The sequence below is a fragment of the Pygocentrus nattereri genome, chromosome 13 (assembly GCF_015220715.1).
Source record: "Pygocentrus nattereri isolate fPygNat1 chromosome 13, fPygNat1.pri, whole genome shotgun sequence".
Taxonomy (NCBI): domain Eukaryota; kingdom Metazoa; phylum Chordata; class Actinopteri; order Characiformes; family Serrasalmidae; genus Pygocentrus; species Pygocentrus nattereri.
Window position 1 is genome coordinate 10,577,967 of NC_051223.1, and position 21,634 is coordinate 10,599,600.

The 21,634-nt window shown below is 41.6% G+C and overlaps 1 protein-coding gene across 8 annotated transcripts in view; it reads left to right on the top strand.

Moving 5' to 3' along the window:
* The window catches only part of tanc2b (tetratricopeptide repeat, ankyrin repeat and coiled-coil containing 2b), a 220,721-nt gene that overhangs the window by 113,398 nt on the left and 85,689 nt on the right, over nucleotides 1-21,634 (top strand). For 2 of the 8 annotated variants that reach the window (XM_017695107.2, XM_017695108.2), the window contains exon 1: nucleotides 1,949-2,393. The exons of the other annotated variants lie outside the window; for them this stretch is intronic. In XM_017695107.2, coding sequence (XP_017550596.1) covers nucleotides 2,270-2,393 — 124 coding nt within the window. In that variant the 5' untranslated portion in view covers nucleotides 1,949-2,269. Of the gene's footprint in view, nucleotides 1-1,948; nucleotides 2,394-21,634 lie in introns of those variants that run through there. 8 annotated transcript variants of the gene reach the window in all.

A 21,634-nucleotide genomic window follows, 5' to 3' on the forward strand; every position in this document is an offset into this window, starting at 1 on the left:
CGTTACATTTGCATTACTAATGTAACAAAACTCTTTTTTCATTTCACGATTAAGACTATAACACATGCAAATCACAAAATTATCATTCTTTTAAAAGTTAGGGCAAACTGTACACTATGTTCTTCAGTGTTCTTCTCATTAGTCTTCCAAATAGTTGGTAATTTAATTAAATCTAGAATTTTTTCCCCCTATTTTTTGTTTTTCTGCCCTCAGTAACAACCCTTGCCTCAAAAAAACTAAATAAAACTGAGGAGTGGGTTTGGAGAATCATTGCATGTCTATGCATTACCCACCATGCATTGCACCAATACGCCATGCAACCACTGGGAATCATGTCATGGTGATGAAGAGACCAACTGATGCAGCAACTAATTAATACTAATAAATACAGACATGGCGTTTGGCTGCCTAGCGGGATGGTTAGCTATCTCCTTCTATCAGGGACATGAAAACCAAGCAGTCCTCATATTTCTGCCCCAAGGTGCTTGTAGTTTCTTCAAAAGTTCCTCCCACCTTTAAGTTACATCATCAGAAGTGTTTCCTAATCTTTAATCTGGATGATGTCTTTAGAGACTCACTGTCAGTGAGTAGGCATGTTTATGACTGAAACAGTGATAGCTACATGTTCCATTTTGGCCTTAGTGCCCCTTTAACCCTATTGAACTGAGCGTCTCCCTCATGATGCATTCGGAGACTTTGGCGATGGCTCCTTTAACCCTGTATTGCATGGTGTTGCCATATGGCGCGTTCTGTTCTAGAGAAACTCATCCTGGATACATTCAGAACCAAAAAAGCACTAACTACGTTTCATTACAAAGTGAGCATAATTGGGTAATAGGGGCCGTTTAATTGGATTTAGTGCAGCAGTTTGTAAAACATGGAATAAAAATCATTGTATTTGTAGATTTATTATTATTAATTTTGCACGATTTGCCGCCTTCTTCTTCTTATTATTATTAATAATCATAATTAATTGTAATAAGAGACCGTAAGTCATGAAGACACCAAACTTGGTGGGTAGGTGCAGTTTAGGTGCATCTAAGCGGGTAACAAAAATTACCCAGATTGGCCTAAGGAGGGGGGGCACTATAGAGAAAAATTTTTAGAGATAAATGTCTTTTTTTCCTGATTCCTTAACTTGATACAAACTAATTTAGCCCCACCCACTTAGATTTTTATATATGTGCAAAACTTACTTTTGCGAACTAGTTATTGTTGTTTTAATTTTGTATGTAGAACTACAGGTTCTGTTTTCTGTTTCAGCTTATTAAATCTCAAAACATGATATGACATATCGTATATTGTGAAAATGTCTTGAATAATCATGAAATAATTGTCATATCGCCACCTCTACAGTTTTAACTCCTTAATATCAGTATCACTAAATGTTCATATTGGTCAGGCCCTAGAGAGTGCGAGACGTATGTCTCGAGCCGTTTGTAGACGGAAGGCTGGATGATGGTTCAATAATGTTACTGATTGAAGTACCAGGCGGGATCTTGTTCTACACTGTAAACAGAGAACTGTTAGAATTTTTTTATTTGGTTATGGCAAGCAGTCTCAGGTTCATATTTCCAAGGGTGAGATGAGGTTCTGGTGGCCAGAGGCGGTGCTACGTTAGACGGACTGATGTCACCCATATCAGGCTTCTCCCATATCCATAACTGCTATTAACCTGCTGTTCATACACTTTCCCAAACACTGCCATATCCCTGCAAGCCTCTCTCTCTCTATCTTCATCAGTCCAGTCTCTCTCTCTCTCTCTCTCTCTATCTCTCTCTCTCTCGCTCTCTTTTCTCTTTTTCTCTCTCCCTCGGCCTCCTCCCCAGTGGTTGCCATGACAACAGCAGCACTGCGCCATTCATGGGCTGTAGCAGCAGAGACATGAGCTCTCTCTCTCTCTCTCTCTCTCTCTCTCTCTCTCTCTCTCTCTCTCTCTCTCTCTCTTGCTCTACCCCCTCCATTCGATTCCATCCCACAGTGCAGCTCCATCGCAAGGTTCTCCGTTTCCGTCCGCTAGTACGTGCAAACAGTGGAGAAACCCTCCACCCGCCTCAGGGATCGAAGGAAGCAAGGGTTATTTAGCGCTGTGGTCTTCGTACATCTCTGGTTCCAGGAAGGAAGATGTCTCATTGACGTTTCCCCATTCGTCCGCCCTGGTCATTCGGACTGAGCTGATTGCGTGGACGTACACATTGGTACCCACTGGAGCTCCGACCGGGGGTGCAGAGTGTATGTGTTTGTGTGGGCACACGGCGAGGCGTTGTGGATGAGCTGGCCATCACTGAGGCAGCTGCAGGGGCTGTGTGCGTCTCTGGAAGGAGAAGGTGACGGAGGAGAGCTGCTGCCCTATGCCAGTCTGGCTGCCCAATGCGGGAACTGGTATGAGCATGGTAAGCTACCGAACCCCACCCTCTACATCTACCTCTCTTGCTGTGCCTTCTGGTCAGGCTATATTTCTCCCTCTTCTACTGCTGCTTATGTCACTGTAGAGTGTGGGCTGGTACAGACGCCTAGACCTGTCTGAGCCACGTAGAGCCTATTCTACCTGCCGCTGGGCTGGCTGACCGCTCTCGAGCAGAGTTGAGTACCTAATGGCAGGTTAGTCATATTTGCTGGGGCTCAACGGCCTTCATTAAGGCTGCATAAGTGACAGGCAGTAACTTAGCGATGCCAAGTGAAGGACCTGTGGGAGGTGGTGGAGTGTGTGGCAACGTTGCGCTTGAGCTCAAGCGTTTCGCCCAACGCGGACTTTTGTTCAATTCGCTCCAGATGAATCAGAATTCAGAGTGGGTGAGCGATGTAGTTCTGCTCCTCGGCTGTGTGTGTGTGTGTGTGTGTGGTCAGAAGGATGCTGTGCCCTGTATGTTTTGCTCTACGTGGGCTGGTCGATGATGCATTTGTTGAGTGGTCCCCCTTTGTGTATGTTTCTGTAGTGTGAATGTTCCAGAGCTATTCATACCCGTATGACGCGCCTTTTGGACGCCGAGTCAGAAGTGCAGGCTCTACAGGTGAGAGTAAACATAATGTACTCGCGTATTTATAGAGCAGCCTCAGCGATGCTAGTCATCGCGCTATACCCTTTAGACCACACAGCGGAACCAAGACCGCCTTTGATCAATGCCTCTTGCGTCACGATGGAATTTTCAGTTCCAAGGTCATTCAGAGCTGCAAACTGGTCACTTCGATGTGATGCACATGACATCCGCTGTCAACTTGCTTCAAATCCTGATTGTTTGTATTTTCTTCGGTGCTAGAGTCTCTTTCATCGGTGCTAGACTCGAACAGAAGTGAGCCTACGAGGACTCCTGCTGCTTAGCTAATCTAAATGCTTAGCTATTTATATCTGAGCAAAGCGCACACTTAAAAAGAAGGTTCTTCAAGGCAGTAGTTGTGTTTAGAACCATGAGTTCTATTTAGATCTAGTTCATGCGTAAATGGTTCTTGGCGTGGTTCCAAAAGAAGAGTCCTCTATTGTTATAAGCTTGACATGGTAACAATAACAGAACCTTTTTTGGTGCTGTGTACAACACATTCGGCATCAGTCTGAGGAACCTTTCCGCCATGCAAAGAACTCATGGTTCTAAATAGAACCATCGCCTTTGCTAAAGAACACCCATCTTATTAAACAGTGCAGACTATAAGTGCATTAATCATCATCATGATTTGGTGACTCAAAAGGTTGGAAGTGATAACAGCTACACAGACGCTTTCATCTTGATATCTTGGTACTTAATTAGTCTAGAAGAAGAATAATCATTTTGTTCTTTCAACAAAAATCAAACCATCTTGGGAGCCACAACATTTCATGTCCATTTTGCCATCTTGGCTGTAAACGTGTCTCAGTGTGTGCTGATGTGCTAGTATAGGATAAAATAAATATATATATAAACGAAAACGCAGACTTGCTTTGTTCTGCTTTAAGCTTCAGTTCAGCTACAGCTGTTTTTCTCACATCTCCAGCAAGAAACTTTTCCACAAAAGCAGATCAGTTTCCTGTAAAATGAGTTACATGTTATATTCAGAAACCCTGCAGAACTTTAATATGCTATATAGGGTTGGGGGGGGTGTCGCTAGACTCCCAGGACCCCCTATATTTCAAACCTTATGTAAATGTATGTACAACCAACAGCTGGGTTGCTTGCATAAAGGCCTTCTATCCTGCACTTTAAAAAAAAGATGGTTATTCAAGGGTTCTTTAGTAAGGTATATAAAACCATGAACACTCAAAGAACCCTTAGTGTGATTGAAGGGTTCTTTGCATCGTGAAAGGGTTCTTCGGGTTGGACAGACAACGTGTATGGATCTACTATAGATGGTTCTATATAGAACCTTTTTTAAAAGGGATCTATGTAGCACCAAAAAGGGTTCTTCTACCATTGTTACAACCTCGACAACGTAACAACAGAATAACCCTTTTGGGTGCTGCATAGAACCATTTTCAAAAAGGTCCTACATAGAACCATCTACAGCACATTCTCCATCAATCTGAAGAACCGTTTCATAATGCAAGGAACCTTTTAATCACACTAAGGGTTTTTTGAGTGTTCATGGTTCTATATAGAATCTTTTTCTTTATAGAAAGGGAACCCTTAAGGAACCATCTGTTTTAAGAATGTATATGTTTCAAATATTTTTCCCACCAATGACTGACAGGGTCGTTGGAATGACTGGCCACTTTATGTCCCTGATCTCTGATGTCGTACCTCACTGGCTAAAGAGGAATGATGTGCGGAATCCAGTCAGACTGAGTTTCTACTCAAGGTGGTGAGAGTAAAGAGACTATCTGCCCATTGTAATGTCAAATTATTAATAATGATAGTGTTTTATTTATATAGTGTACTTCCCCAGCTCAAGGTCATTTACAAAACCAATGAGAAAAGATGTAAGAACGATCCAAAGAACACAAATTCATCTGTCAGATCTATGAGTGACGATTCTCAGTTGAAAACACTTCCCAGGCTTAATCTCTACTGGGAGAACCTTTGCTCCAGTTACCTGCATATTGCAGAACTGAGTGCACCCACACCACGAAAAGCAATGTATGATTATATAACAGGATGATATAACGCACCGTTTGATGATATATTTCTCTAGACTTCTCCTGAAGAGTGTGAGGAAAGCGCACGCAATCCGTGTGTATTCTTAATCTTCACATTCATCTGAATTAAAGGGGAACTCCACTGATTTTTTGCTTTCTGATTTTTGATTTCTGCATAACTGCAAACAGAGTAATTCTGAGTGGTTTGGTGTGAAATGGTTCAGGCGTCTTTACAGTGGTGGTGATAGGGGTCTCCATGACTACAACGCAGATATAGACATTTTATTTACCATCCAGAACCACCAGAGAACCTACACAAGACTTTTGAGTTTATATAGGACTATGTTTAAAAATATGTTTTACATGAGAATCTTCTCAAAACTACAGGCAGCTTATTTGTTTCATGTAATAACTTACTGTGACATAGCTAGATGTGCTAAATGCTTCATATGTCTGGTTCCTATCACCACCACTCTTTAAAATGATACATTCCATATTATGTGGAAATTTTGAAATATTGGTGGAGTTCCCCTTTAAATGTTATAGAGGCTGCTGTTTGATTCCATGTAATTTAAATGACCGGTTGCTCTGAAGTAAGTGAGTTTGGCTTTGGTCAGTGACGTGAGGTCAGCTCATAGCAGTGCAGATGACAGTTTAGTTGCGTTTGGCATGCGCTTACTCCCTCGAGAGAGTTGAGAAGTTGGCAGAAGGTTTAAATTAGTCACACGTTATCACATTCTGCTTCCGTTCTGGCCTTGTGGCCTGCGAAAAATAACTCATGAGTCGACATCACGGCGCAGCACCTCTGCCGCGGCTCCCTCTCCCTCAAAGCACAAAAGGTTAGAACAATGATCCATTTATGAGCTGGGATAGAGGAGCTGACTGTGATATAAAAGGAGGCCCCCAAATCCGCTCCTCTCCTCCACAGCCTGACCGATGTGTTGGTTTATTGATTTAGCGGCTGATATCAGCCTTTAAAGCATCCCAGTTATGCTCATTTTCAATGTTCATAAATATATTTTTGTCTGCTAGAATAAATTTACAGCTTCAGTTAGGGGTGGGAATCCTCACGATTCGATTCGATTATGATACAGAGGCTGTGATGCAATTCTAAAATGATTATCGATGCATCTTGATGCATCTTTTTTTTTACCTTCTTGGTATTTTAAAGCAAAGTATTTGTAATGATCCATAATAAATTTACTTTGTCTTTTATTAAAAAAGAACAAATGAAAGTGATGTGTTTAGTGAACGAAGGCTCTCATTCACGGCTCTTGTTTGGAGCACGTGAGATGCTGCTGCCACTCATCTGTGATAAAATCCACTGTAATGGATGCCCACACAGCACATGTTACAGCTGTCCTACCTGTTTACTTTGGGTGTCAGTAAAATTTCTATAAGACTCGATGCTGAATCTCGGCTCCAAAGTGTGCAGCATAGCGCGAAAGCCCTGGTTCTCAATGAGTGACAACTGCCATGCAGACTGCAGGTTACATAGCAACGTCTCTGTAGAGCTCCTGTGTCTTTAAGCCCCGCCTCCTGATGAGCCCAGTGTGCTCTGATTGGTCAGCTCACCCTCTGTTCTGATAGGTCGACCTCCAGAGCAGTTCTTCCCCTTCAGGTTCCGCCCCTGTCCTGCAGTCTGCAGACAGACCCTTCTCTCCTGAGCAGCTGTAACTCTGCTGTGGCTGTTTTTCCAGCGGCGTCGGTTTTGCTAGATCAGTTTGATCCAGAGTAGATGCTGAAAGTCCAGTCAGCGTTGTCCCCACACGCTACAGCGCTACACTCCTCCTCCTCCAGTACGCCGTGTGAGGGGGCAGAACTCACCGGTAGGTGGGCAGTAATGACTGTGTTATGAGATGATGTCATCTTGTAACTTTTTGTATGCATTTTAGAGTGGACTTGTCTTACAATTGAAACGTTAGATTCGTTAGATTCAGTATCCGCCACAACAAAGTGATAACGATCCTTTGTTTCTTAACATCCCATAAATCACATTTTACCAAGCTATTACTTTTTTATGGTTTTCATTTTGGTTAGGGATGCACAAGGGATGATCCTGGAGTCATACGGTATCAGCAGATAATTGCATTTTGAAAACATGTCTGCAGATGCTTAGATATGATATGACTGATAGTTCAAACTGATATTTGATGATGCTTTTCTTGTTGTCCTGAAGAACTGAACTGCTGTGCTCATTTATTTGAATGTATTAGTAAGAAATATCATTCGTAAATGTTACTTATTTAAACACATTCGTACGTCAGTAAACATCAATGTTACATTTTACTCTAATGTTAATTTTTAGATTGAGTGAATGTGTCAGCCTCAACAGGTACATAAAAAAACAAATATCAGCATTGACCCAGAATGCCGTATCGGTGCATCCTGATCTTTGGGTTTCACTTTGTTAAAAAAAAGAATTATGTGCATTTCTGGTAGTGCAGTTTCGTGATTGAATGTTGTGGAGTTTGCGATTAGGGCTGCTCGATTATTGAGATCACGATTATTTAACACAACTCATCTTCGACTTTATTGAACTTGTGAGTGGCTCATCCACCTAGGCGTTGTCTCTGTCATCAGGACAGCATTGGGGGCTCCCAAGTGGCGCAACCGTCTAAGCGTTGGCTGTGTCATCAGGAGGTCGTGAGTTCGATCCCTGGTGATGCTACGGTCGTCCGCAGCCGGGGGTCCAAGAGAGCACAATTGGCCTCGCCCTCTCTGGGTGGGTAGGATGGCCCACCTTCTCCTCCCATCACTCAGTGCGATGCCAGTCAGTCAGCTGATGTAACAGATATATGTATATGTGTGTGTGTATGTGTGTGTGTGTGTGTGTGTGTGTACAGAATATAAAAATAAGATCAAAATAAATAAATTTAACTATGTTGTAGTGTAGTCTTCTACAATCTGCTGAAAACTACTCAACATATATAATACTACTAATAATAAATAATAATAAATTAGACCAAAACAAATTAGATGATTTTGAGCCTTTAGGGAGGCAGGAAAGGGTGCACTGGATTTGACGACAAAGCGAGAGCATCACTGTGGCACAACGCTTTATCTCGATTTCTTGTTTTCATTGCTGGAAGCCAAAAACATAATTGAAAATAAAATTTGAAGGCCTAGGCCTAGTTATGATGTCACTGTGGAGTAAGATTGTTCTTCTCTGTTAGCATAAACGCAGCGAAGGTTGATGTATTGGATGTTTCAGAATTGATTATTGTATTATGAAGTGTATTAGATGTCTGAAATATATTCAGTGTCTTAGAATCTTGAGGCACTAAAAGGTCCCAGGGGTGCAGCTTGATCAGAGAAACAGTCCACAGTACAGTATGTTCCAACTTCATCCAACTATTGACAAACGTTATATTAACAATTCAGTGAGGATTGATGTTCCCTCTCAGATGAGCATTGATTGCAGCCGGTTTCTGCTCCACTGCATCCATTTTAATTCCGAATTCCTCGTTGTGTGAAGTGTATCATGTTGCCCAGGCTGTGTGAGCGTAACTGAGAGTATCTCTGTGCTGGTGGGGGAGGTGGGATCTGAATGGCTTTGATTTGCGTTCATCTCAAATGCTGCTGTTTCAAAGAAAAATATGGCTAAATAAAGACGATTCCAGTCTGGCTTCAGAAAAGGAAGTCTTCACTGGCTGGATAGGGAAGGAAGGAAGGGAGGGAGGGAGGGAGGGAGGGAGGGAGGGAGGGAGGGAGAGAGAGAGAGAGAGAGAAAGAGAGAGAGAGAGAGTGAGAGAGAGAGAGAGAGAGAGAGAGAGAGAGAGAGAGAGAGATCTGCAGTGTGCTATTAATAGGCCTGATAATGACTTGCTTACAAAACAGAGCAGTGGGATTACCAGTGTGTTACATCTATCTCCTCAGCTAATACTAGTGCTACAGAGAGTGTGTGTGTATGTGTGTGTGTGTGTGTGTGTGTGTGTGTGCGCTGGACTCAGTGGGTGTATGAGAACATGGTTTCTTGCACCGTCGCTTTGGCCATTTTCTTGTTTCTGCGTGTGATAGCACATAGCATCTTCTTCACGTGCGCCCATTCTTGGCTATTATGGACATTCCGATTGGCCACACGTTACGGCGGCACATCGGCATGTCTGATTGGTTCCATTACAGTGTAGGTCATACCCTCATCACTTCCACCTCCTTATTACCTCTCAAATGCCTTTAGCCTATTTGTTGAACAGTACAGTCAGACGGAGCTCGGCGAGAATGAACTGGAGCGACCGCTCATTATACTCATAAACCACTCTCCAACGGAAACGTCTAGCAGTGTGTTTACATTAGTTTAGCCTGGCTACGAATGTGCATGCTGCCCTTGCCCACCCCTTCAGTCGGCTGCGTATGTGTGGGACAAGAATCCTTTTGAATTTAAGCCTTAGTTGTTGATATGTTGAGTCAGTGTGGTTATATTATATATTAAATTATATTATATATAATTTATGTTAAAATTATGTTTTCTTTAACGTCAGATTAAAAATGGGCAGATTTACGCAGTGATGGGGGAGTAGCGAAGTAGCGCGATACTTTTTGTAGTTAACTACAATTTTTAGTAGCTAGTAGCTGTAGCCACCACAGTTTTATGAAATGTAGCTAAAAGCTGTAGCACCTACAAATTTTTTTGCAGCTATAACAAAACTTTTCGCTACAATTTTGCTACAGGCTTTAGGTAATCCATGCAAAATCTGAACCATAGAACACGGGTTGGTAACTGGGCTGGAGGCGACTGTGCAATCCTGTCTGAGCTGCGGACAGTGCGAGCAAACCGTCAAGCCCTGATCACCCCTTACTAGTAGGCTTAACTCAGGGGTCACAACAACTTTGCTCTGCTTTGCCCTTTAGTTCAGCATAACTGCTCACATCTCAGGAAAGTTTTCCACGAGTTTCCTGTAAAATCTGTTCCAGTGTTTGAATTTTTACGAGGCTGAAGCTGCTTCTCATTCAACAGCTTCTCGTTCGAATCATCCCGTTCCACCTTAAATAGTGCCTGAGGTGCCAGATTGTACTGCTGTGGCATTTAAGGTGGAATGTGAGAATTCGAACAAAAAGCAGGAGATAGAGAAGCAGGAGAAAGAGAAGGAGAACGAGAAGCAGGAGAAATAGAAGAAGGAGAACGAGAAGCGGGAGAACGAGAAGCGGGAGAAAGAGAAGTGGGAGAACGAGAAGCGAAAGAAAGAGGGAGAATGAGAAGCAGTAGAAAGAGAAGAGGTAGAATGAGAAGCGGGAGAACGAGAAGTGGGGGAACGAGAAGCGGGAGAAAGAGAAGCGGGAAGAAGAAAAGCGGGAGAAAGAGACACGGGAGAAAGAGAAGCAGGAGAACGAGAAGTGGGAGAACAAGAAGCGGGAGAAGGAGAAGAGAGAGAATGAGAAGCGGGAGAATGAGAAGAGGGAGCAAGAGAAGCGGGAGAAGAGAAGTGGGAGGAAGTAAAACGGGAGAACGAGAAGCGGGAGAAAGAGAAGCGGTAGAAGAGAAGCGGGAAAACAAGAAATGGAAGAACGAGAAGAGGGAGGAAGAGAAGCATGAGAAGAGAAGCGGGAGATCGAGAAGCAGGAGAAAGAGAAGCGGGAGAAGAGAAGCGGGAGGAAGAGAAGCAGGAGGAAGAGAAGTGGGAGAAGAGAAGCGGGAGATCAAGAAGCAGGAGAAAGAGAAGCGGGAGAAGAGAAGCGGGAGAAAGAGACGCGGGAGAAAGAGAAGCGGGAGAACGAGAAGCGGGAGAAAAGGAGGGAGAACGAGAAGTGGAAGGAGAGAAGCGGGAGAATGAGAAGTGTTTGTTTTGTATTTGGTTATTTTGTTGATTTTTGTTAAGAAAAACCTTGAATAATTAACTTTGCCTTTAATCTTATTTTTGTTGGATATCACACCTTTGGTTGTGTAATTTTGATGGTTGGTTTCACTTTTTGGTGATCTTTTTGTATATTTGTAGCTTTGTAATTGTGTGTTTCTTTCTGGCACATGATTAAATGCAGTTTCTTGTTCACACTGTCAGTTGGGCTTGTTTGGTGTGCCATGTGGAGATTCACAAACATTCTGACAAAACCGCTTTGAAAGACACTAAAAAAGTAGCCACTGCTTTTCAAAAAGTAGCTAAAAAGTAGCCACTGCTTTTCAAAAAGTAGCTAAAAAGTAGCCACTACTTTTCAAAAAGTAGCTAAAAGTAGCCACTGCTTTTCAAATAGTAGCAAAATTATAGCTACAACTTTTGAAAAAGTAGCTGCAAAGTAGCCAACTACTACTTTTTCAGTGGCTGTCCCAACCCAGGATTTATGTTAGCGCTAGCTATTTAGCACGTTCACCATTAGATCACCAAGTGATATGAACATATAGGGTCTTTCTGAACAGCACGAAGTACCAGAACCTTCTACACCAGAAAACTGAAACTGTGCTTTTTCCTGTACAGAATGCTCCAGTTTTATCGCTTCAATCCCAGAGAGACCTGATGGTATTCAAGTGTGCAGCTAAAGCCTTCAGCATTTTAGCAAACTCTTTACTCTTCCGGGTGAAAATAGTCATGCAATCATGCTTTGATACAAAAGGAGCATCCGGCAATAGCTGAGTAATCAGAGGGTGTTTTATGAGTGAGGATGGGTTTGACGCTTGCCAGTTTGCCAGAAATCCATCAGCGATAAATCCATGTTCTTCTTCTTCGCAAGGATTTTATATATTTCACCTTCTACAGTGCATAATATCAACAGCAGATTCCGAGAAATCTCTGTGCATAAAGGAAAAGGCCAAAAACTACAACTGAATTCCCATTTTGAGCAACATATGCCTCCTTCTAGACATCGTCTTTTTCAGAGACATTCAACATGACACCTGCAGCAATGTTGAAGATTATGGGAGTTCTGTGTATCTGTCTGTCCATCTGTCTGTCTATTCTGCATGCGTTACAACAGCATGACTGCGTAATCATAGAGTGCAGGTGCTAGACTGGCCTGAGCTGCCTGCCATTAAAAAAACATACATCAAAAACAATTAATTCATTGGATAAAAGATTCAATGTTGTGCTTTTGCACTGTTTTCAATTCAATGCAGGTTAAAAGGAATTTACTACTCACTGACTTCTGTTTTTATTAGCATTTCACACACTGTCCCAGCTTTTCTGGAATGCTTTGTATATTGACATCTCGCCAAATATGATCCTGCTTGGATTTTGGATTTGGTATAGTTTTTTTCTGTGGTTCTCCTGCGTCACTCTGGAACATCCAGTTAGCAGAATGAACGTTTCATACATTTGTCTTCTGATTGGGTAAACACATTTGCTAGAAGTTTGATAAAAGTACGGATTCGTCTGTAAAAATTTTAGCTAATGTAAAAACGGTAGGAAGTAGGAAGCTGTTTACAGTGCAGTCCTTACAGTGAGAGGTTCCACAGTGCTGCTCAATCTTCATCCAAATATGAAGATGGTATGTTAGTAATTAGCAGCTGAACAGGGATTTATCAGCCCTCTGCTGTAAGTATTGATTCAGTGGTGATGTTTCCAAACTGCATGACTGGCATCCGGACCCCTCCAGAGCTATTTTAGGCCCCACTAGTTTTAATTATTAAACCAGTGGATTGCACTCAGAATGAACATTTCAGTCGTCTTTCTTTTAATCACATCTAAGCACTGGCAGGCATTTTTGACACTAACCCTTCATCACTGAGCGCCGAAACCATCTCCATTTTAAATAACCGCATCAGCACATCAGAGCACGGTGTGCTGCAGCCCACGAGTTCGCCCTTTCTGTCCACTGACTCACACCCAAAACCACTTAAGTGGACATTACAGTGTAGAGCTCATATAATTAGTCCCATTATTTGGAAATGTCCTGCAAATAAGCAGATCTGCAGCGTTTGGTCTCAGCATGTTGTCTGTTGACAGTGTTACTGCAGATTTCAGTGCAGCTACACAGTCAGATCTACAGTAACGCTAACAGAGGCTGCAGAGTGATGGAAGCTGAAAACCACAGTCATTAACCAGGTGCGTCCTAGAAGTTGCCTGGCTGCTGAATGAGGAGGAGGAGGTGTCAGCTGATACGCTCAGTGTTGGTGTCTGATGTGATGTGCTAAATTCCTGGTTCTAACAGACCTTCTGAGAGTGTGACAGTCACTATTTCTACAGCACTGAATAACAGCGTGGATCATGAAGATACATTTACATTAATTATAGATGATATGTCATTCATATAATGACATACGTCTATTTTTTTATTTTTTATTTGTCCTCCTTGTTCCAGTTTATTTTTGAAATCATTGCATTAAAAATCAAAAAGTTTTTCATTGCTGTTTTTAAAACGTGTCAAACATAAAAAACGTGTTAAACATTTTATTATAGATCTGTCTGTCTGTCTGTCTTTCTGTGTATCTGTCTGTCTGTCTGTATTTCTGTGTATCTGTCTGTCTGTCTGTCTTTGTATCTGTCTGTCTGTCTTTCTATTTGTCTGTCTACATATGACTGTCTGTCTATCTTTCTATCAGACTGACTGTGTCTGTCTGTATGACTGTTTATTTATCTGTCTATCGATCTATGTATCTGTCTATTTTGTTATAAATCAGTCTGTCTATGTGTCTGTCTGCCCATCTATTTGCCTGTCTTTCTACCTGTCTGTCTGTCTATCTGCGTGTCTGTGTTGGTCTATCTATATGACAGACCCTGTCTGTCTATCTAGCTATCTGTCTGTCCGTCTGTCTATCTTAACGACTGTCTGTCTGTCTGTTGGTCTGTATGACTGTCTATCTGTTTGTCTATTTGACCACCTGTCTCTCTGTCTGTCTTGGTTCTCAGTGTTTATGATCACACTCTACAGCGCGTCTGAGAGATGTTTATGTTCGGCCTGTAAATGGATGTTTATTTCGGGGGAAGGTGCACAAGGACCTGTTCACATTCTTGTCCAGGTTACCATGGAGATCTGGGCTGCACATTCACCAGCTTGCTGTGCTCGATATGTTCCATGGTGTGTGTGTGTGTGTATGTGTGTGTGTGTGTGTGTGTATTCACAGTGCAGAAAGGTGTGCGCTGTTGGTCATCCAGCCTCACAATACCTACTGTCCCTGTGTCCTGCTGTCAGCGATGGAGACGCTCTCTCACGCAGCCAAGCCCATTGATTTCACAGGCCGGGAAAAAGCTCCCTGCTCTTATTCAGATCTGATGCTGATGTTTCTAAGAAAAACAGTGTCCTGGCAAGTGAAATCATCTTACATCGTATAAATATATTTAACATTTCTCATTTTGAGATTGCTCTAACATTATTTAACTTATATCTATACATTTGTACTTGTTTTAAGCAATGTAACTCAAATTATCTCACTATATTGGCAGATAATTTGACTTTTTTAAGCCAATTTCCTAAAGTAAAGTCATCTGCCAGGATAGTGTGACAATGTGACATAATAATACCACCTAGAACAAGTAAATAATGTCTAAAAATAAGTTAAATAATCTTATAATAAGCTTACAACAGTCTCACCTTGAGGAAATGTAGACAGTATTAGCATATTACACTAGATAAAAGAAAATTTCTCTTGTTAAGATGCTGTTTTCTGCCTTGTGTGGAGGTCAGGCACCGCCAGTTTACCACAGGACATCTGTCACATTTATGTCCGATGAGAAATCTCAGTATAAACGACAGAGATGGGAGCGGCTGCTTGATTTACGTGCTACATTCACTCCAGAAAAGAGGAGAAAATGTTACAAAAATGTAATTCAGCCATTATTTTGTTACTCCAAACAGCTGTCCTGCTGTCTTGAGTGAATGCCGTGCATCTTTAGCAGATGCAACTGATGGAGATTAGGTTGTAAACTGTGTTTACTCATATGTAATGCAGCTCAGTAAATGAAATAGGTTAAACATTAATAAAAGCATTTTTAACGTCTTCTTTTAGTTCTTTTAGTCCTTATCGGTTCCAGCTTATCAGTCAGTGATGGTGTATCAACAAACCACTGCGGAGTTTAGATGCTCTCCAGTAGGATGAGTGGTAAAGTGTCAGGCCACCTCTGAGAATACTATTGCTCATTTTAGACTCTCTGCTGAGTTCTCTTACAGCCTATTATCACACATTCCCAGATGAAAGATTCCACAAATAGGAAGAACGTCAATGTTCCAACTATTAGCCTGCTGTCAGCATTTCATGCACATGCTAGTATTATTGATGCCAATGAACTCCAGTGACCTTGCTTAGCATAATGTCTCTGCTGATTCTACTGCAGAAGTCTTGGACTTGGCCTGGAACTCTATCACTGGAACCTAACATAGCATATTAGCAATTAGCCCTGTGCTAATTGCTGCCTATGCCGCTGTACTGGTACTGCTGTCACACAGTGATATAAAGTTTGTTTTTTCTGAGTATTTATAGACTACAGAAACTTAGTAAAAGTCATTCAGAGCGGTTTGGTGTGAAATGGTCCTGATGTCTTTACAGTGGTGGTGATAGGAACCAGGGGTCGCCATGACTACAACACAGATATAGACATTTTATTTACAAACCCATTTCCAAGAAACTTGGAATGCTGTGCAAAATGTAAATAAAAGCAAAATGCAATGATATGCAAATCATTTAAACCCTGTATTTCATTAAAACAAAGACAACAAATCAAATATTGAAACAGAAATTTTATTGTTATTTGAAAAATATTTGTCCTTTTTGAATTTGATGCCAACAACACGTTCCAAAAAAGTTGAGACGGTGGAACAAAAGGCTGATAAAGTTGTGTGATGCTAAAAAAACACCTTGATTGTAACATGATTGGGTATAAAGAGCATCTCAGAGAGGCGGAGTCTTTCAGAAGTAAAGATGAGGAGGGGTTCACCACTCTGTGAAAGACTGTACCATCAAATAGAGCAACAATTAAAGAAGAACGTTTCTCAACATAAAACAGTAAAGAACTTCTGCTTTTCATCGTCTACGGTTCATAATATCATTAAAAGATTCCGAGAATCTGCAGAAATGTCTGTATGCAAGGGACAAGTGAAAAAAGCCAGTATTTGCTGGCCGTGATCTTTGGGCCCTCAGGTGGCACTGCATTAAAAACAGACATGATTCTGTAGTGGAAATCACTGCATGGGCTCAGAAACACTTCTGAAAAACTCTGTCTGTGAAAACAGTTCATCACTAAAATGCAAGTAGAAACCAAATATAAACAGGATCCAGAAACGCTGTCACCTTCTCTGGGCCTGAGCTCCTTTAAAATGGACTGAGGGGAAGTGGAAAGTGTCCTGTGGTCTGAGGAATCAGTATTTGAAGTTATTTTTGGAAATCATGGACACTGTGTGCTCTGGGCTAAAGACCACTCGGCTTGTTATCAGTGCACAGTTCAAAAGCCAGTATTCATGATGGTTTAGGGGGGCATTAGTGCACATGGCACGGGTGGCGTGTGCATCTGTGAAGGCTGAAGGCTCCATTAATGCTAAACGATATGTACTGATGACATCTTTTTCAGGGAAGGCCTTGATTATATAGTAAGACAATGTCAAACCACATTCTGCATGTATTACAGCAGCATTGCTCCATATTAAAAGAGTTCGGGTGCTAAACTGACCTGCCTGCAGTCCAGACCGGTCCCCACTGAGAACATTTGGTGTATCATGAAACCAAAAATATAATAAATGAGCCTCTGAAACTGTTGAACAGCTGAAATCCAACCAGAACAGGAAAACATTTCACTTTCAGAACTACAGCAATGTCTTCTCAGTTCCCAAACGCTTACAGAGTGCTGTTAAAAAAAGAGGTGATGAAACACAGTGGTAAACACGCCCCAGTCCCAACTTTTTTGGAACATGTTGTTGGCATCAAATTAAAAAGGGGCAAATTTGAAAAAAAAAACCACTAACATTTCTCAGTTTCAGCACATGATATGTCTTTGTAGCATTTTCCTTTAAAAATATGGTTTATATGATTTGCACATCATTGCATTCAGTTTTTATTTACATTCTGCACAGTGTCCCAACTTTTTTGGAAATGAGGTTGTACAATCCAAAACCACCAGTGAACCTACACATGTCTTCTGAGTTTATTATGGAATGTTGATGATGGTGAAATAGTGGGGATGTCCTGTAGACATCCTGAAGCATTGGCAGACTATAGCCGATGATCCTCTCCATTGTCTTGATGATGTGCTGGAGTTTGGCTCGTTCTTATGGGTGGAGGAACCAAACCAGATGTTTATGGATGGTGGTGCCAAGGAACTTGAGTGTCTCCACAATGGAAAGCGCAGAGCCGTTGATGAGGACATTGGGAAGGGGGGGGTTGAGCCTGAAGTCCACCACTATCTCAAGATGAAATTTGGTCTGGGAGCCCAGACTAGAAAAGAATGTTCTGTCTGCATTTCGATAGATCTTTTTTAATTTCCTCCACGTTCTCTCTCTTCTAAATGAACAGTGTTCCTTTATGATTAGCTGTGCAGAGCGAAATTACACCTTTGATTAGGAAACACAAACAGAGAATCATTCTCTGCTCCACAAACACTATGCATGCGCCACGCTCTCCAGAGCTCATTAGCGTACTAGGTACGCCAACTGTCATCCATAGTGGTGCCACTTCTGCTACTGTGGAACTCCTGGAAGAGCGACCAACATCAGCTCCACTTGGTTTTAGTTCTAGCTTCTGTCCTGAGGTCTTCTTTCCTCCCTGTGTTCTGGACTCTGTCCCTGTCAGTCTGAACCTGCTGTGATCTTAATAATAAGAATATATCATTTGGAATATAATAACAACTCTTTACTGGTGAAACTTTATAGGTACGTCATGATCCATCACTCTGAAGGTTCTGATTCAACTGCAGATGTTTTCTGATGTTGGAAGCAATTCTAATCAGTTATATTAATATTCAACAATGGTAATCCTGGTTTATTTACATCGCATGCATATATAATTCAGAGTGATTTACATAAATAAAAGTGAAGCAAAATTAGCCCTAGAGAGATAAGAAAATAAAATGTTGAATGATAATGATAATGTTTGTCACTTTTGGAATCAAACTGTGTCTCTTAAATGGTACACTTACAGGAGAAGGAAAATTGTAATGTATAATGAAAAATAATGTAAAAAGATTTTGGAATTAAATAATACTAATAAAATCAGTAGTGATACTGTCATTTTATGTTTTTGTTTAACTGTCGAGTCTTGAGTTTCTGGGTTGTGAGTCTGAGTCTTGAGTTTCTGGGTTGTGAGCCTGACTTGAGCCTTGTGTTTCTGGGTTGTGATTCCGAGCCAAATCCTGAGGTTCTTGGTTGTGATTCCGAGCTGAGTTTTGAGTTTCTAGGTTGCGATTCCGAGCTGAGTTTTGAGTTTCTGGGTTGCGATTCTGAGCTGAGTTTTGAGTTGCTGGGTTGCGATTCCGAGCTGAGTTTTGAGTTTCTGGGTTGTGATTCTGAGCTGAGTTTTGAGTTTCTTGGTTGCAATTCCGAGCAGTGTTTTGAGTTTCTGGGCTGCGATTCTGAGCTGAGTTTGAGTTTCTTGGTTGTGATTCTGAGCTGAGTTTTGAGTTTCTTGGTTGCGATCCCGAGCAGTGTTTTGAGTTTCTGGGCTGCGATTCTGAGCTGAATCCTGAGTTTCTGGGTTGCGATTCCGAGCTGATTTTGAGTTTCTGGGTTGTGATTCTGAGCTGAGTTTTGAGTTTCTTGGTTGTGATTCCAAGTGGAGTTTTGAGTTTCTGGTTTGCGATTCCGAGCTGAATCTTGAGTTTCTGGATTGTGATTCCAAGTGGAGTCTTGAGCTTCTGGGTTGCAGATCTGAGCTGATCCTGAATTTCTGGGTTGCAAGCCCGATTCGAGTCTTGAGTTTCTTGGTTGCAATTCCAGGCAGAGTCTTGAGTTTCTGGGTTGCAGGTCTGAGCTGAATCCTGAGTTTCTGGGTTGCAAGCCCGACTCAAGGCTTGAGTTTCTGGGTTGCAGATCTGAGCTGATCCTGAATTTCTGGGTTGCAAGCCCGATTCGAGTCTTGAGTTTCTTGGTTACAATTCCAGGCAGAGTCTTGAGTTTTTGGGTTGCAATTCCAAGTAGGGTCTTGAGTTTCTGGGTTGCAGGTCTGAGCTGAAACCTAAGTTTCTGGGTTGCGATTCCGAGCGGAGTCTAGAGTTTCTGGGTTGCGATTCCGAGCTGAGTCTCAAGTCTTAAGAAGAGAATTTTAGTTTAGTCTCTTTATTAGAAGGCATTAAATTGTGCAGAAGTAAACCCATACTGGAAACCTGTCAGTTTTCAAACTGCTTTCATTTTAGAAAACCCTTCAGCCTGAAGGACAGACCATACAGAAAACGCAGTGTGTAAAGCATGTTAGATAATTATCCAGCCTAAAGGCTGACCAGCTGAGAACCTGTCAACTTCAGCTGTTCTAGCCAGTGCACTAGCTGGCACACTTCAGCTGCCACCCAAACTACATGCCTGCTAAGAGTTTTGTGTTGTTTTGCCTCTTTTCTTTAAACACTGCGTTAACTGCATGTAGCACTTTGTTCTGTTAATCAGACTGAAGGTTTTTCCACACATTTGAAGGCTCTTTAGGAAAGAAAATAATTCTATATAGAACAATGAACACTCAAAGATCTCTTTGCATGATGAACAAGGACTTTACGAGTTGCAATTGTTCTTCAGATTGATGGAGAATGTGTTGTATATAGTTCTATATATATAGCACCAAAAAGGTTCTGTTATTGTTATCAAGCTTATAATGGTAGAAGAACCTTTTTGGTATTATATAGAAAATTTTTCAAAAAGGTTCTGTATAGAAATATATACAACACATTCTCCATCAATCTGAAGAATGATTTCATCATCAAAAGGGTTTTTTATTCTATAGAACTGTTTTTGTTACTAAAGAACCCTTGAACAACCATCTTTTTAAGTGTATATGATGAAGCTGTATTGAGTCTGATGCTGCTGCGAGCTGCACAAGTGTAACAGTGAGTGTGCATTTCCACAGCATCACTGAGAGGCCAGTTAACATAAAATGATTTTGGACTAATATTAATACAGTTCGTAGTGGTATTATGTATGTCATATGAGACACACATAAGACTTGAAAGGAAAGGTCCTAATTTTGTAACAGTTTTTTTCCCCAGAGTCTTTCCAGAGTTTTTTTCCAAGTCTTCAGTCTGCAGTCCAAGTCGAGTTGTGAATCGGTCGTCTGTGATACGCACTGCCCTTGTCCTCGGATGAACTCCTCACTCACACTTGCACACAGATGTAGCCCAGTTGTTCGGCGGTGCTGGAGATGGAGCAGATGTTTCAGCGGCTGAACGTAACGCACAATAAGACCCTCTGTTCGTAATCGTTAAAGACGTTTTAGACCCGTTTGAGCGAACTCACTGCTTCAGATTCATCCTCTGTGACCTCTGCTGTGCTGACGGTATCTGCTCTACTCATCCCTGCTCATATAGTCAGCTCTAAAATGAGATTTCTGAGAATGTCACGGAGCACTTCTGCAATTCTCTAGACCCACTTTTGCTTTAGTCAGACCACAGAGAGCAGCGTAAAGCCTAGAGGAATAAAGCTGACTCAGGATCAGTGCATTCAGCAGCGCTGTACTGAAGTGCTAAGGTGAGTTATTTAGATGCGACTGTTATTTTATTTTTATTATTCTTTACCATTTTTAACCTCGTATTTCTTCTGGGTTGCGATTCCGAGCACAATCTTGAGTTTCTGCGTTGCAATTCCGAGCAGAATCTTGAGTTTCTGGGTTGTGACTGTGATTTATTTTTATTTTTAACCTCACATTTCTCTAAAAAAGTAACTTTATGGGACATTCAATGGATGGTTGGGATAGTGTAGTGTAGTGGTTAGTGGTAGTGGTTAACACCTCTGCCTTCTACACTGTAGACTGGGGTTCAATCCCCACCTGGGCAAACACCCTACACTATACCAATAAGAGTCCTTGGGCAAGACTCCTAACACAGCCTTGGCCTACCTGTGTAAAATGATCAAATTGTAAGTCGCTCTGGATAAGAGCATCAGCCAAATGCCGTAAATGTATCATTTCCGTTTACTCGTTCATGACAAACATTTTAGACAGTGTAAAGAGCTGCTTTTCAAATGGTGTTTAAAACGTTTCACAGCATTACAGTGTTTTGATATGACAGCAGTGGTTCAGCATATTTAGCACTGTTTTGTTCATAGCAGCGAGTTTGGTGATCTTTAATAATCTTTGTCTTGCTGTTCATCCTGTCAGATGGGCAGATGTGTCTTCCTGATGCTCACTGTGTGGCTTATGGTGGTGGTATTTGTCATATTGCTACATTTCATAATGTACTGCACTTTGTGCACGTGTGCCAGTCGGATTTCTCACTCATCCAGTAGTGTTTTTGTTATATGCCACCACAGACTGTCCGGGCGCGGAAGTTCCGCGCTTCCAAGTTCCGCCTTTTACATTGCGCCAGCATTACGTTATGAATCAACATTTAGAAAATCTATTTTTGGCATTTATGAATTGATTCAGAATCGTTTACGTCCTCATCGCGATGCATCTGAAAATCAATTTTTCGATAGATCTTTTTTAAGCCCCTAGTTGACACTATCTCTGAATGGTAATGTGTGAGGTGAGACCTCATGTTCAACACTCCTTGCAAATCACCTCCATGCCCTACACCCCTTCTTTGTTAAAAAATCCAAAATAAGTCCGGA